This window comes from Chiloscyllium plagiosum, unplaced genomic scaffold (assembly GCF_037043375.1).
Source record: "Chiloscyllium plagiosum isolate Xiang-an unplaced genomic scaffold, Cpla_swu_hap1 HiC_scaffold_1, whole genome shotgun sequence".
NCBI lineage: Eukaryota > Metazoa > Chordata > Chondrichthyes > Orectolobiformes > Hemiscylliidae > Chiloscyllium > Chiloscyllium plagiosum.
Window position 1 is genome coordinate 166,963,964 of NW_028270139.1, and position 17,658 is coordinate 166,981,621.

The window sequence follows — 17,658 nt, forward strand, 5'->3', positions numbered from 1 at the left end:
GGAGACAAATAGCAAAGGTGTCTTCCTAATATTTGTAATTCTGGATTACAAATATTTGTAAATTAAATATTTGTATTCCAGAATCAGAGATTGGATTAGCGGATTGACAATTTTGACCATGTGGGGGTCAAGATAGATAGTTAAGTAGAGCTGGGTGTCATTAGCAAACAGGTGAAAACTGATGTCATCTAAACGCAACAAGTAGGTAAGAAATGAGAGGGGCCAAGGATAGATCCTTGGAGATATTTGAGGAATATGATATGAAAAGTTACATACAAGTTGAGAAGGATCAAATTAGATAGTTAACCACAATGGCAGACTAGCATTCTGATGACTTTCCCAGATCTACAGTAGATGGCTTCACATTATCTCACACTGACCTCCACCTGTCACATTTAATCTGTCAATGTCTCTTTTCAGCTTTACGCTCTCAACTGCACTACTCACCACAGCTCATGGCATACTGTCACCTACACACCTCTATGTACAACTCAAATCCTTCACTCAAGACATTGCTCAATGTATTAAAAAACTGAAACCCCAAAACAAATCTCAGGTAGGCATCACTTAAACATACCTTACCAGTCAAAATCTTGTCTTTATTACAACACTCATGTTTTCTCTCTCTCTCACACACATAACTAATTACCACCTTTTTTGTTTAATAAAATTTTATGAGCCATAAATTTTAAATTCTACCAAGAAATCACAGCCACACTCTTAGTCTATGCTCAGTATAAAAAATACATATGGAGAGGAGAAACAGGAGAACCAACAGTGTCAGAAGCAAAGCAATGAGCTGTGACACCTGAATGGGGAAAGGACAGCAGAGAGAAACCCAGGTGGTTAACAGTGCAGTTGCATTTCAGTAATGATCATAGTATGGAGATATTTGACTAATAAGCTGTTTCTCTGTCAGTCATACAGCCAACAACAAAAGGACAAGATCTGCCTTTGAGGGGAAATTACATATACATAATCAACACCCTGAAAACTTATCACTTCAAACATTTACCTTGCTCCTAGATGATGATTTATGATCCTTGTCCCGTGGATGCACAGAGATATGTCTGCGATCAGCCCTGGATTCCTTCTCCCTCTGATGTAATGAGGTACTCCTGCCACTTCCCTCTCTGTTGGAACGATCTCTGGAGGAACTTCGACCTCGAGCTGGTGTACTGGATTTGCTAGGTTCCTTTGCCAAATGCTCCTTTTTAGCAGGAATAACTTTCTTCCCATTAAATTTTGAGGCACTGCTCTCTCTGCTTCCTGGTTTTGCCACTACAGACTTTGGGGGTGCAGTTTTGGTAGTAGTGGGGGAAGAAGCTGAGGTTTTGGGTGGTGATGAGGCAGCTGGAGTGACAGGTCTCTCGGTCGTTGGAGAAGCAGTGGCCTCACCAACAGGCATGTCTGCAGGAGGGTTTGCAGCTGTCTGTATACCTGGCGAACTGGCAGTGGGTACCATGGTTGGAGTTGTTCCACTCAAGTTGCTAGGGCTACTTGCTAAATCACTAGGGGTTGATGCTGGTTTTGTTACTACACTGGCAGAAGCATTAGCAGCAATGGGCTTAGGGATGGTATTACTGGTAACTGGCATAGGTTTAGAGACTACTTGCGCAGGTGATTGGCCTGGTTTGCTGGTGGGAGTTGGTGCAGGTTTAGAGGCAGCATTCACCCCGACTGCAGTGGACTTGGCAGTCGCACTGTCTGTGGCCTGAGAAGGTTTGGTCACTACACTGGATGCAGTCTGGTCCGGTTTGGTAACCGAGCTGGAAATGACCGGCTTAGTTGCCACATTCAAAGGGATTGCACCAGAAGTAGGTGCTGGCTTGGCAGGTGCATTCACAGCAGACACTGCAGGCTTGGTAGTAGTGCCTATAGCAGCTGCAGGTTTACAAAGTGGTTTAGCAGTTGCACTGGGAGTAGCAGGTTTGGATGGTGCATTTCTGCTGGCCAGATGTGGTTTAGCACCAGCTGAATTCGAGGCCACAGGCTTTATAGGTGTATCTGCAGGCATCTCAGTAGCACCAGGGTTTGGAGATTTAGTGGTGAGTGGTGCACTAGCCACATTCGCAGTGATCACAGAAGGTTTAAGAGCGGCAGCTGATTCACTGACAGTTGCAGTGACAAGGTTCTGTACAGGTGTCTCTGTTGTTGTATTTGTTGTTATCTCTGCAGGTGTCACCCCCAGAGTTAGATTTACTGAATCTGATGTAGCTTGGTCACTTGGAGTCTTCCCAGCTTTCTCATGATTAATTTCAGTCATTTCAATATCTTTAGATTCTGCAGATCCAGATGTTTCTGTCTCCATTGGTTCAGGCACATTGGTGTTATTACAACTGAAAAACAAAATCACTTATAAATATTCGCTTGGACTGGAGGAGCAGATCATCCACTGCCCTTTCACAATCTGGAAGTTGCTCTCACAACATCGTTTGCCAATCTGGAACAGTGGGTCACACTCAAAACTATGAAACTGGAAGAAAATACGTCAATGTGATTTAGCAACTCAATGGGGGAAAAAAATCCCAAGGTTATGGCTCACAATAAGATTAATATTTGAATAGTGAATTAAAATGGATGCAGCAAAACAAACATCAAAACCAACCAAACATCAAAAGGAATCTTAATTGCCTTTACCATCCTCAGCCAGGAAGGCTTACCTTGACAATGGGTTCTGGAATGGTTATAATTTAAGAGAGCACCCCTAGAGGGAGCAGAAAGCAAAACTCATATTTGTCCAGTGAGCCTTGCTGTGGCAAGTGCCTGTTTGGGCATCAGACAGGTCAGGATGCTGACAAACTGCTGACACACTGTCTCGGTAAGTACCTAAAGAACCTCACAGGTCAGAGTCTAACTTGGACTGTGGGGCAGAATTGTCAACTCAATGAACAAGAATCAATGATGGGGATAGAGAAATACAGCTATCTTAGAAACAGGTGTAGACCAAGGCTAATCATCCATTTCAATTCCACTTTACTGCATTATGTTCCTCGATGTTATTATTCTCCAGAAATCTATCAATTTCTGTCACAAATATATTCACTTATTGAACTGCCACAGCTCTCCAAAATACAGAAAATCAAAGATTCACCACTCTGAGTGAAGATGTTCCTCCTCACCTCAAAGATAAAATAAGGGGTAGGTCATTTAAGACAGTCAGTTTATGAAAGCTTTGAAGTCTTGCACCTGTTTGTAGCTGAATCAATATGAAAACATGCTTACCTCCCCTCAACTGCCTTTTCTGCCTTTTCTTCATTCTGTAATAAAAATTTTTTTTTTGTGAATTTACAACTCAAACCAGAGACAAACTTAACAAAAAAAAACATTTGAGGGAGTAATTCATGACAGCATTATGATTATAGTCACCAGCATAGTCTGTCTGGAGGTGGTGGTGGATCGAATTGAATTTATTGTCACGTGTACCAAGGCACAGTGAAAAGCTTTTGCCCTGCAAGCAATACAGGCAGATCATAGAGTTAAATAGCATAGCTAAGTAAATAATAAGTGGCAAAAACATAGGTAGAGGCAAATGCTAAGAGTCTGTGAGTCGATTCAGTATTCTAACAACAGTAGTGTAGAAACTGTTGTTTCGAAACCGGCTGATGCATGTGTTCAGGCTTCTGTACCTTTTCCCCGACGATAGAGGTTGTAGAAAAACATTGCCGGGATGATTAAGAACACAGGGATTTTAAGCTCTAACCTAATTCTCTCAGATAGGATGTATTGGGATCGAGGCAAGAGTGTGTGAAATGGCAAATGGAATCAAGCAGGCCATGCACACATAGTAGTAAATGAGCATGTCATCATTGTGCAGAGTGCCCCTTGTATACAGGATACCACTGGACACAGGCTTCCAGTGACAAAAACATCCCTGGATCATCACTCTCCGCTATTCAGCCAATGCTGGATCCAATTTGTCAAGTTTCCCTGGATGCCATGGGCTCTTATCTTCACTATCAGTCTTCCCAGTGGGACCTTGTCAAAAGTCTTGCTGAAGTCGAAGTAGACTATGTCAAATGAACTGCCCTTATCCACATACCTGGTTATTGCGTTGAAAAAATCCAATCAAATTGGCCAACATGACCTCCCCTTAAATCCAGATTTGGAGATGCCGGTGTTGGATGGGGTGTACAAAGTTAAAAATCACACAACACCAGGTTATAGTCCAACAGGTTTAATTGGAAACACTACCTTTCGGAGGACTGCTCCTTCATCAGGTGGTTCTTGATTAATGCCTGCCTCTCCAAGTGCAGAGCAAGTGTCTCTTAGAATTGCCTCAATAGTTTTCCCATCATCAAGGTTAGCGTTCTTGACAGTAGTTCCTGATTTATGCCTTGCTCCCTTCTTGAATAACTGGCTACCTCCAGTCCTCTGGCACCTCACCTTTGGCCAGAGGGGAGTTGGAAATTATTGCCAGCACCGTTGCTATTTCCTACCTTCCTTCACTCAACAGCCTGGGGTACATTTCATCTGGTCTTTTACTGACATTAAACCGACCAGATCAGTCAGAACTTGCTGTCTATGCTATTTCAAGTCTAATCTAATTTCTGACATCTTGGCTCCCTTAGCACTAACGACAGGGTTATTATTTGTGGAGCCTCCACTTTCAATATTTAATTGTCTACTAGTACTCATGGATGTGGTAGAACTGTAGAAATTTGATCTGATGTTAATGAGATCACTGAACGTCTGCTGATTGCCATGGAAATAGCTTTGCACTGTAGCTTCAACAGCTAGGCATCGCATTTGCAATGATAAAATCCCACATAACAGATTGTTAACTAAGGTAGAAGCCCACAGAATTGAGACAGTGGCAGTGAAATTGATTGAGTGGCAGGAAACAAAGTAGTGATTATGGGTAGGTATAGCATTAAATTTAGGAAGGGATACTGATAGACTAAGTGAATAGGCAAAATTGCGGCAAATGGAATTCAACATAAGCAAGTGTTATGTTATCCATTTTGGACCGAAAAATATAGATGAGGGTACTTTCTAGATGGTACGAAGTTAAATATATTGGATGTCCAGGGGACGTGGGAATTCAGGTATGGAGATCTTTAAAATGTCACCAACAGGTGCAGAAAATAATTAAGAAAGCTGGATGGAATGCTGGCCAGTATATCTAGAGGACTGAGAGCAGATCAGGGCACCAAACTTGAGGAAGGTTTTTTGATCTTGAACGGGCTACAAAGCAGGTTTACAAGTATGATACTTGCACTTCAGGTTTATGAGGAGAGATTGTACAAATTGGGTTTGTTTCTCTTTGAATTTATAAAGAGGTGTGATCTGATCAGTCGTCAAGATGTTAATAGGAAACAAAACTGGGTAGATGAACTATTTCTATCGGTTGGAGATTCTAGATGTAGGGGCATAATCCGAGAATTATGGCCAGACCTTTCAGGAGAGATGTTGGGAAACGCTTGTGCGCGTAAATGGCTATGGATGTTGGATCAATTGTTTACTTTAAATCTAAGATATATACTTTTTTTTAGGCAAAAGTTATTATAGGATATGAGCCAAAGGCAGGTGTATGAAATTAAGCCACAGATGGCCATGATGTCACTGGGTGTCGTAAAATTCTCTAGGGCTTGCTATGAGGAGAAAGTGAGGAGTATAGATGCTGGAGATTAGAGTTATTCCTGATGACGGGCCTTATGCCCAAAATGTTGATTCTTCTGCTCCTTGGATGCTGCTTGACCTGCTGTGCTTTTCCTGCACCACATTCGAGGGATTCCTATGAGTCTGATGTAGACCAGATCTTAAAAGGATAGGCGATTTTCCTATTTTATTCCTTTTCAACCTTTATTGCAGTTTGGTCAAATGCATAGCTTCTTCAGGCATTACAATTAATAGTCAGCCACTGTGCAATAGATTTGGAGTGACACGTGGGCTTTGCATCCCGAAGATCTTTAATGTACCGGATAGACTTTTCATTGTGACACATTATTAAGACTAGCTTTCAGCTTATAATTAATTTAAATTGCACCAGCTGCTGTTGGAAACACTTAGCCCCAGGGTTTTAGTCTGGGTCTCTGGTTTATTAGTCTAGTGTCATTACCGCAACGCCAACACCTTCCTATTTACAAGATGCACTGCAGTCACTGACAACGGTTGCTTCTACAACATCTTCTAAAACCCCATGGGAAGCAGGTGAAAGAGACCATCACCTCCAAATCTTGTATCATTTTGATTTAGAAATATATTGATATTCATTTTGAGTCAAGATCCTTGAATTTCCTCCCCAAACAGCACCAAGAAGTAACATAATCACAGTCATTCCTGATGAGTCTCCTATTCCACAAATTATTTACAAGAATAGTTTCCTAATTTATTTGTCTTCTCAAGCATTTAATAATACTCCTTTGAAGTGTCTTGGGACATTTCATTACAATGCTATTTTTATAGTTGTTTTTAATGCTTAGGGAGTATTTAGTCACGAACCACTACAAAATGTAATAGCGTAGACAGATGACATAGAAGCAGTGCTAGCAAAACTGCCCACTAGAGTGAGATCCAGATAGTTATACATAGGGACTGCTGGACAAGAAACTACCAGGGTTCATCTAGGTCACCTATTATCTTAGTAAGTCACATGATTTCATATTGACAATCATAGAGTTCGTGTATAACAGGCTTCGCCAATCATGGGGTAAAAAAAACTCCAAACACTCCAATCAGGTACATTCTGTGGCACATCTCAAATTACTCAGCTAACAATGAAACAAGTTCATTTACATTTCCATAAGAAACCCCAAAATAGCAATTTCATCACACAACCTTCTTTTTCATAAGAATATGGCAACTTACACAATCACTTATCATCCAATTCACCCTGGGGTATGAAAGCAATGTGCTTTCAATTCACTTTACAATTCCTGGTCAGCCAATGGAGAACAAGTAAGTATTTAACATCCCCTTCTGGAACAGGCAAACACTCTGGAGTCAAACTACCTCTCATGCAGATAAACATGACAGCCAATTGCATAGCCTTGTTTCTCAGCCTGAGATGAGTATTCCTTTAACAAGCATCTAGTCGATGCTGGCCATGAGATTAAAATAACTCCTATACCTCCTATCCCACCAGAACAGTGACACGAAGTAGAAATGTAAATTACTTTGAGTAGGGCTTCACTTGGTGACCCAAGATGACAGCTATATCAACTGAACAAAGCTGCCCACTTCCGAAATGTAAGAATAAACAAAAGGTTTACTTTCTCTTAGCACAGATATACAACAATAGACAACATTGAAAAGGGGAGCAGCACAATTTTATTTGTAATGCTATATGACAGATAATTTGATGCATGAAATTAAGACAAAAATACACAGACAGCCTTTGCCAAATGTGGAAGCACGGTCACCTCACGCATTCTCCCCAGGTTAACGATCTCACTTACTCAGCACCAGGGCACAGCACCTCATAAAACACAGAAAATAGGAGCACAGATAGGCCATTCAGCCCTAGGTGTCTGCTCTGCCCATATGATCGTGGCTAATCATCCAACTCTATGCTTTGTTCTTCTTTCCCATGCTTTTTTGCCTCTTTAGCCCCAACTCCTCCTCAAAAATATTTTGATCTCAACAACTACCTGTGGCAGAAAATTCGATAGGCTAAACACTTAGCGTGGGAAGAGGTCATTCTTCCTATCGAGACTGCACCAACCCTCAGAAGAGCACCCCACGCAGACCCCTACCCTATCCCCCTAACCCTGCATTCACCATGGTTAATCCACCTCGCCTGCACAACCCGAGTCACTACAGACAATTTACCACAGCCAACCCACCTAAACTGCACAACTTTGGACTATTGGAGGAAAGCAGAGCACCCTGCAGAAACCCATGCAGACTCAGAAAATCAATTGCTGTTACAGAGACCAGCAGTCTCTGTCGAAATTACAGAAAATTGCAGTCAGTGTCTATATTACAAAGAACAGTAGCTCTGTTTATATTACATTGAACACACTCTCTGTGTAATGCTGGAATTGAATGAGTGTCCCTGGTGCTATAAAGCAGCAGTACTAACCACTGAATCACCGAGCCATCCCATCCAAACCGACTCAGCTTCTCGTCACACATCAGTCCTGCAACCCAGAATTCAGGTTGGTAAACTTTTGCTGCATTTACTCCATAGTGAGGACATCCTTCCTCAGATAAGAGGACCCAAACAGCACACAATACCCTAGGTGTGGTCTCATTAATGCCTCATACAATTGTAACAAGACATCCCCACTCTTGTACTTGAATCCTCTCGCTATGAAAGCCAATATACCATTTGCTTCTTCACCTAGTAACGGGTGTACGAGGACACATAGGTCTCTCTGCACCTCTCCTTTTTTCAATCTTTTGCCACTCATAGTAACCTGCCTTCCTGATTTTGCTCCCCAAGTGAATAACCTCACATTCATCTACATAATACTTCATCTGCCATGTACTTGCCCACCACAGTCCAAATCACATTGAAGCAGCTACGTGGTCTCCTCACAGTTCACTCTCCCAACCAGCTTTGTGTCATCTGCAGACTTAAAGATTTTACATTGAGTTCCCACATCTAAATTATATTATGAATAGCTGAAGTCCAAGCATCGATTCCTGCAGTACCTCACTAGTCGCTGCCTGCCAATTGGAAAAAGATACATTTATTCTGAGGCGAGGCAAGAATGGACATTGGACCACTGGAAAACAAAGTTAGAGTAGTAATGGAGAACAAAGAAATGGTGTACTTTGATTTAGTCTTTATGATGGAAGACACCATCAGCATACTTCCAGAGAGTCAGGGCCCGTGGTGAGTGTAGTGGCCATCACTAAGAAGGTGCTGCTGAAGCTGCAAGGTCTGAAGGTGGATAAATCACCCAGAACTGATGGCTACACCCCAGAGTTCTGAGGGTGACAGTTAAGGAGACTGTACAGGCATTGGCAGTGATCTTCCAGGAATCACTGGAGTCAGGGAGGATCCTAGAGGACTGAAAATGGCTAACGTTAACACCCTTGCTCAAAAAAGAGATGGAAGACAGTTAGCCTGACCTGTGTTGTTGCTAAGATTTTACAGTCCATCATTAAGGATGAGATTTGGAATACATGAAAGTGCATCGTAAAATAAGGCTGAATCGGTATGGTTTCATCATGGGGAGTTTATGCCGTATCTAAGGAAGGATATGTTGGTAATGGAGGGGATCCAGAGGACATTTACAACAATGATCCCCGGGTTACATAAGGAGTGGTTGAGGACTCTGGGACAGTACTTGATGGAGTTTAGAAGGATGAAGGGGTCTCTCATTGAAGCTGACAGAATATCGAGAGGCTTGGATAAAGTGGATGTGGAGAAGATGTTTCCACTAGCAGGAGACCCCTGAGGACACAGCCCTTCAGAACTGAGACAGGGAGGAATTTATTCAGGCAGAGTGGTGAATCTTTGGAACTCATTGCCACAGAAGGCTGCAGAGACCTAGTCACATTGTATTTAAAACAGAGATATATGGGTTCTTGATCGTAAGGGGATCAAAGGTTATGGGAGAAGGTGAGATTTAAGATACTTGTGTTCTTTTTTAAATTGGGAGGAGAAAAAGATGTGAATTTTGTGGTGTAATATTAGTTTACAATATTTCACTTGAAAGGGTAAGGGAAATAAGATTTGCACGAAACTCAAAGAAGAATTGATCACGTTCTTCAAGCCGTTTAAAGATCTGTGAGGGAAGAGTAACAAGAGGGTCTAATTGACAGATCTTTCATATAGCTAGCACAAAGTTAATGGGCTAAATACTAGCCTTCAATTCCGTGCTGAGTTTGACCTGCTGAAGACCATAAGACTTCATAGAGTCATAGAGATGTACAGCACGAAAACAGACCCTTCGGTGTAACCCGCCCATGCCTACCAGATATCCCAACCCAATCTAGTCCCACCTGCCAGAACCCGGCCCATATCCCTCCAAACCCTTCCTATTCATATACCCATCTAGATACCTCTTAAATATTGCAATTGTACCAGCCTCCACCACTTCCTCTGGCAGCTCATTCCATACACGTACCACCCTCTGCGTGAAAAAGTTGCCCCTGAGGTCTCTTTTATATCTTTCCCCTCTCACCCTAAACCTATGCCCTCTAGTTCTGGATTCCCCAACCCCAGGGAAAAGACTTTGCCTATTTACCCTATCCATGCCCCTCATTCTAGTTCAGGTTTCTCAAGGTTAATATGTAGGTTCAGTTGGAAATTAAGAAGGTAAATGCAATTATATCATTCATTTTGAGACGGCTAGAAAGAAGAGCAGAGATAAACTGCTGAGGCTGAATTAGGTCATTTGGCCCATTTGGGTCAGTTCCACCATTCAGTCTTGGCTGATATATTTCTCAATCCCATTCTTCTACATTCTCCCTGTAACACTTGATCCCCATACTCATCAAGAACCTATCTTCTCTGTCTTAAATATACTCAATACCTTGGCCCCCACAGCCATCTGTGACAATGAAGTCTAAAGATTCACCATGCTTTGGCTGAAGAAATTCATTCTCTTCTCAGTTGTAAATTATTGTCCTTTCTGAGGCTGCACACTTGGGTTCTAGTTCTCTCCCACAGTGGAAATACTTTCTCCACACACAGAATATTGAGACGTCTGGATACAGTGTAAGTTTCAATGAGATTCCTCCTCAACCTTTTAAACTCCAAAACGTACAGACCCAGAGTCCTCAACTACTCCTCATGTGACAACTCTTTCATCTCCATGATTATTCCTGTAAACGACCCCTTCCAATGCCAGCACACCCTCCCTTAGGTATGGGGCCAAAACTGCTCACAATATTCCAGATGTGATCTGCCCAGAGTTCTTATACAGCCTCAGCAGTATATCTCTGCTCTTCTTTCGAGTTGTCTCAAAATGAATGATATCATTGCATTTACCTTCCTAATTTCCAACCGAATCTACATGTTAACCTGAACTAGGACTCCTAAGGCCCTTTACACTTCAGATTTCCAAAGCCTTTCCCCATTCAGAAAATAGTCCACACCTCTATTCTTCCTAGCAAAGTGCATGGCCTTATACTTTCCCACATTATATTCCACTTGCCACTTCCTTGACCACTCATCTAACATGTCCAATTTCAACACAGCCTCCTTGCTTCCTCAACACTACCTGCCCCTCCACCAATTGTCAAGTCATCTGCAAACTTAGCATCAATGCCCTCAGTTCCTTTGTCCAGATCATTAATGTGAATAGTATGGTCCTAAAATGGAGCTCTGCAGAACTCCACTAGTCACTGGCTACCATCCTGAAAAATACGCCTTTCACCAGTCAGAACCTTACCCCTAACACCATGGGTTTTTATCCTATTCAGCAGCACTTTGTCAAGGCCATATGGGAACCTGGGGTTAGTAGCAGGTTGGAGGCTGGGATTTTTTTTTTGCCCATTGACATGAATGATGGTGGCTTTGACAAATCTGGTGTCTATTCCTGGAATGGTTATAATTTTTGTGAAGTGCCTAACTGAGTCATATCACAGTTGAAGGTGACATCTTAGTTTAAATCCATCACAGGAGCTGTAGATTAAAAAGGTTATTAATTTCACTAAGAATTTGGCCAGAGGCAAGACAGCCTACATTGGCTTGTTTTCTCATGTAATGTAATAGGTGGGAGACTAAACACTCAAACATTAATCTTTGGGTCCTGACCAAATAAGGAACCTGTTTCTATGTTGTACATATTGCACCCCTCTGTTACATGGTGAATCTAAGACTTGTAATCGAAGTTCTTCTCCTGAAACAAAAATGTAAAAATTCCCAATTTTTCTCAATCTTTCAAATCTTTCTAATCAAGAACTAAGGTTGAGTTTACTGAACGTAACTTTAAAATGTGGTCATAGTTGTCTCATTTTTCACAAAAATTAAAACTAATAGGTTGGCAATCTCTAATGCAAAAAGATCACAAAGAATGAAACTTAATTGTGGGCCCACATGTACTACCACACACTACATAACAGGCTATCTGACTTATGCAGGTTCACTGAAAATACTGCCCTGTTAGCAATACTTCTGTGTTCTTTCCCCAAGGCCCTGTAACTTTTTACATTTTCAAGTACTGATACAGTTTTCTCTGTTGAAACTACTTGACTCTTCAAGCAATGCATTCTGGGTCTGAACAATTTCCTGCATCAAATACATTCTCTTTCTCACCCCTCTAGTGTATAAGCTGTAATGCCATGCTCTCTGGTTACTGACCCACCTGACAATTCTAAGTTTCAACAGACCTACTATTATCAACAGTACTCGTACTTTTCAACACTCTTATTAAACCTCCCTATAATGTTGGATGGATATCTCAAGGGAACCAATTGCTTTTCTTGCATGGAATCTTATCAAGTTCTCTGGTCCCTACATTGACTCACATTCCTTTCACCAAAATGAATTACTTGTTGATGGGCAGCCTCCCTGGAGTCCAGAACAAAGCTCTATATCTCTGCAAGTCCTCTGATTTGATTAGTGTTGTTTCAAAATACCTCTCTATGCCCAAAGTAAATCTGCTTCAATATTTTTAGTTTGGATGTTGCTAACAAGGTCACTGCCAATGATTAATTTTTAATTACCATGGGAAGAAGCAATGAAATACAAGCATCTGTACAGAAATTGCTGGAAAAACAGCAGATCTGGCAGCATCTGTGAAGAAAACAGTTTTCTCTCCATAGATACTGCCAGACCAGAGTTTCTCCAGCAATTTCTGTTCTCTTTGTTTCATATTTCCATAATGTACAGTTCTTTACTTCATTGTAGCCTGGGTAGGTTACTCTTCGGAGGGTCGGTGTGGACTTGTTGGGCTGAAGAGCCTGTTTCCATAATGTAGGGTACCTAATCTAATCTAAAAAAAAAGGTGCAACACAGGTGCACCAAACTGATACCTGGTCAGGTGGGACTGTTCTACGAGAAAAGCTTGAGGAGATTGGAAAGAACACCACTCTATAGGTAAATAAAATGATCCCCATCTCAGTCCTAAATGGCACACAACCCGTTATTTTTAAATTGTCTTCTGATTCTAGACTCTCCGACCAGGGGAATCATGGTTACTTGCATTTACCCAATTTGTCCCTTTCAAGTGTTTTGTATTCATTGGATTTCAGATGAATGAAAGGCAATGTCAAAGAAGCTTACAACTTCTTTTTAAAAAGGACAGAGTGGATGTAGAAAGGCTGTCCCTTCTGGCTGTGGGGTGTAGAACCAAAGGAAACATTCTCAAAATAAAAGACAAACCATTTAAGACAGATAAGGAGGAATTTCTTCTTTCAGTGAATGGTAAATTGTTTAAATTCTCTACTCAGATGGCTGTGGAAGCTCAGTCATTAAGTTAAAGACAGATTGATAAGATTGCTAGTTAATGATATCAAGTGAACTGGGGAAGGTGCAGGAATGTAGAATTGGGGTAGTTATCTAGAATGGTAGAGTTGCCTCAAGAGGTGGAATAATCTACTCATGCTCCTGTCTTTCTATGTAATTGAAGACTATTGCGAGAGTAAGTGCCTATCAAGTACATCCTTCCTTAAACAAGAAAAGCAGAAACTGCACACAATTCTCCACCTGCAAGGCTAACCAGTGTTCCATACAATCAAAGTAAGATTTCATCGTATTCCATCTGTCATGCTTGCTCAGTCTATTTAAATGCCTCCAAAGCCACCCTGTACCCTCCTCACAACTCATATTTCATATTATCTGCAAATCTGGAAATATTACATTAAGTGCCCAGATCCAAAAGATACTGACTGCTTAGCATATTCTATGGTTCAAACATGCTTCTGATACTACTAATTCTTGTTACTTGATGAAGACACTACTCAGTGCTCATTATGTAATTTATAGGCAGCATGCTAACTAGTGAATCACATCTAAAATTCAATCGTGCAAGTTAATTTCCAAGCTCAAAGACCTGCAGTACATGGTTCCTTACCTTGATCAAGCAATCACACTTTGTAATTAAATGGGTTGTTTAATGTTTTTAAACAGTTTACACCAATGCAGTTGAGGTAGTATCATTCAATTCACAACATTTTGTTTAAAATCTTTAAAATGTAATTGACATGACAGATTCTTTGCTATCACTGACATTCAAGTAACAGCACGTGACTCTCAAGTTGATCTGATGCTAGCTCATGCGCTCTTTTTGCTTTCAAAACAGTAGAAGCTGATTGTCCTGAGAATCTACATAAGTGAAGACTGATTGGCATGAGAACAACTAATCATCACAATTTACCTGGAATTTCCTTAATGAGAAGTTGCTAATCCATGCCGTACTACATAAATCTAACATGAAAGATGTTAGTCAGAATGCTACTGCAACACAGGCATGGAAATCAGTTTGGACACAATTCACCAGGGTGACTGGCTCCAGAGGCAGATTATCTGCCACTCCTCTGCCCTACCCAAGGGAGAATGAGCATTTGACTGTCTACAGTCTGCAGCTGATTGAATATCATGGCTCTACTGTGGGATCCACTTAATTCTCAGGCAGGCGCCAAGATGGGTTTTCTCCAACCGATAATCGTGTAAACAGAGGTCAAGTTGATTGTTCACTAGCCCTGAACACCCAACAAACAGAAGCACCAAAACAGACACAATTTTGTGTGTTGCTTTGTTTTGAAAACCAGGACCTTAACGTTTCTTGAGATTAATTCTGGCTTTTCAGTAATTTTGATCCCTGACTGTGAGAATGTGAGAGCTTACTACAGTGTGCACCATTGTTTATTACAATATGCTTGATGGATATTGGTATTCATGTTATGGTGTTATTAGTTCATGCACTTCTTCCACCTTAAAATGTTTGTCAGACATAAGCAAAGACGTGTGTGTGTGTGTGTGTGTGTGAGAGAAAAAAAAAACCTTGTTTAAGATGAAGATATCTGGATGAAATTGGGCCTCAGTGCACTAGCTACTTTCATTCCTTGTCTACCATAACAAGTCTGCTTGAGCCTCAGCAGTCACAAATCTCCAGTGCCCTGCACTTTCAGTTCTAGAAGAACAAGTGTCTTTCACTCCAGTGTAAGACAGCATTTGTGCATGGCTTTTAGAGATCTTCTCAAGATTATACGTAGTGCATTTGTGACATTGTCAACGCTCCCTCAGTGTGTTATACCATGATACAGAAATCTTTTTGTACCTTGCACATCTGCCCAGAGGAGCTGAAATGTCACAGAGTTAGCCAACATGGTGAATCCATTAGCCAAACCTAAACTTTCATTTGGTGTCACACTATCAAAGAATTGCATGTGCACTGCTGCGTGAGCTTTGGAGTCAGTTCATGTCAACATATAAGTAGCTAAAAGTATTTGAAACCAGTGGAAATCCAATAATAAACTGCCTCAAATGATATACCCTCTTGACCAAAAAGGTGTATGACCTTCATTATACTCTGTAAAAATGGTGAATAAGCACAAAGTTTCATTAAAGAAGCATGTGAAATTACAGTAAAAGACTGTAAGCAATGCCTTACGTACATCAGAAACATGCTGTTATTTTGTTAATTTTGTTAAACAACGTCATTTATGATAAAACATGATGCCGGTATGGAAGTCACTGCCTAACATAGGTCAGCTCCAATCGTTATATTGAAGCACCAATGTTGGAACAATACTGAGACTTAATACAGTAGAATAACTTACAACAAGGTTTGCTTTAGAAACCATACTTTTACATTCTTCTGTGAATTCACATCTTGGAAGCAAAACTGACAAAGTTTTACTGCATCAATAGTGGCATGGGAAAAGTCCAGCAAGCGGCAGGTTGCTGTTAGTGCTTAATCCAAGCTACACAGCAAAGTCTCAGTACCACCAATTAATCATTAACAAACAATTTTTGTTCATTATATGCACTAGCTTATTAACAAATGGAAGATTTGATTTCCAACCAATGTCAGTCAGATGAAGGAAGATGAGAAGAGGGAAAACTCCATGTTTATAAAAAGGGACTCTGTTGAAATCCAACGTTAAACAAAAATGACTAGATTATAATGGTTTCCCTGGAGTGTCAAGAGGCAGAAGGGTGACCTTATAGAGGTTTATAAAATCATTAGGGGCATGGATAGGGTAAAGAGACAGGGTCTTTTCCCTGGGGCAGGGGAGTCCAGAACTAGAGGACTAGGTTTAGGGTGAGAAGGGAAAGATTTAAAAGGGACCTAAGGGGCAGCGTTTTCACACAGAGTGTGGTACGTGTATGGAATGAGTTGCCAGAAGAAGTGGTGGAGACTGGTACGATTACAACATTTAACAGCACCTGGATGGGTATATAAATAGGAAGGGTGTAGAGGGATATGGGCCAAATGCTGGCAAATGGAACTAGATTAATTTAGGATATCTGGTTGGCATGGAAGAGTTGGGGTCGAAGGGTCTGTTTCTATGCTGTACATCTCTATGACTCTATAAAACCATGCATGATGCTTAACTCAATCAAGACTTTGGATTCACTGTTCATCCGAAGTCCCACAGCCAGTTTTAGTACCCATAACACTTAAAAATGCATCAGCCACACCTCCTGTCCTAACTGCTAAAGTGACTATGTATAGCTAGACTTGTTGCCCCTTATTGCTAAATAATTGAATACTGTCAGGTAGCTTCAAATGAGCATGATAACTTAGTGCCATCCCCCTGCCTTTTCTCCATCACCCTGCACATTGCTTCTATGCAAATGATCAAAAGCAGCTACTTGGGTAGATTACCAGAAAACTGCAGCACTCAGGGAGCGCCTTCAGATGGCTGAAGGAAATGGAGAATTAAAAAGATCAAAAGGTTAAATTCAAATGAGTATGGTAAATTTAGTTAACAATTGCACTTGTTACAGCATAACTAATATACATTTAGAACTCTACTCATTTGCCATCTCAAGGCAACTGAACACATATGCCAAACTGCCTTATCCTTAATTTCTCTCCTCTCAACAGAAATGTTTCTGATTATCTCTTGATCCCATCCATATCCACTATCTTGTTTCAAGTTTGTTTTATGAAAACTTATTCTTTACTTCAATTAATCCATTGGTAAAATTCCACCCAACCTACTCTTTTTATAGAACTGTTTATTGTAGGAGGAGGACTGTATCATACCGATTCTCCAAATGAGCATGATAACTTAGTGCTATTCTCTTGCCTTTTCTCCATTACCCTGCACGTTGATTCTATGCAAATGATTATCTGCATTCTTTTGATTGCCTCAACTGCACCTGCCTCCACCATTTCCAGTCTGTGCATTCCAAACCCTAAACATTTGCCACATGAAAAATATTTCTCTCAAACTGCTTTTGCATCTTTTACAAATTAGCTTAAATATGTGCCACCTTGTTCTCAAACCTTTTCTGAGTGGAAAAGTTCTCTGCTCAGAACTCTCATGACTCTGAGAACTATCAAACCTCTTTTCCTTTTTCTCTTCAAGGAAAATGGTCTATCTTCATAACTGAAGTGCCTCATGCTTGGAAACATTCTTGTAAACCTCTTCGGCACTCTCTGCAATGTATTTACATCTTCTCTGAAGTGGAAGGCTGGAGACGTGCAAAATACTTCAGCTGAGGTCTAAGTAGTGTCTCAGACATAACGTCCTTGTTCTACTTTACGTCACTATTGATAAAGTCTCTATTGCTTCCTCATTTAAAAAAATCTCAATATGGATTCATTATACAGATTAACTATCTGATACTATGTCTAC

General features: G+C 40.8%; 1 protein-coding gene across 3 annotated transcripts in view; it reads right to left on the reverse strand.

Annotated features, from left to right (window-relative positions):
* The window catches only part of znf638 (zinc finger protein 638), a 216,157-nt gene that overhangs the window by 21,325 nt on the left and 177,174 nt on the right, over positions 1-17,658 (reverse strand). For all 3 annotated transcript variants that reach the window (XM_087992078.1, XM_087992072.1, XM_043691939.2), the window contains exons 17-18: positions 3,226-3,260; positions 1,016-2,339 (exon numbers count right to left, since the gene is read on the reverse strand). In XM_087992078.1, coding sequence (XP_087848204.1) covers positions 1,016-2,339; positions 3,226-3,260 — 1,359 coding nt within the window. The remainder of the gene's footprint in view (positions 1-1,015; positions 2,340-3,225; positions 3,261-17,658) is intronic.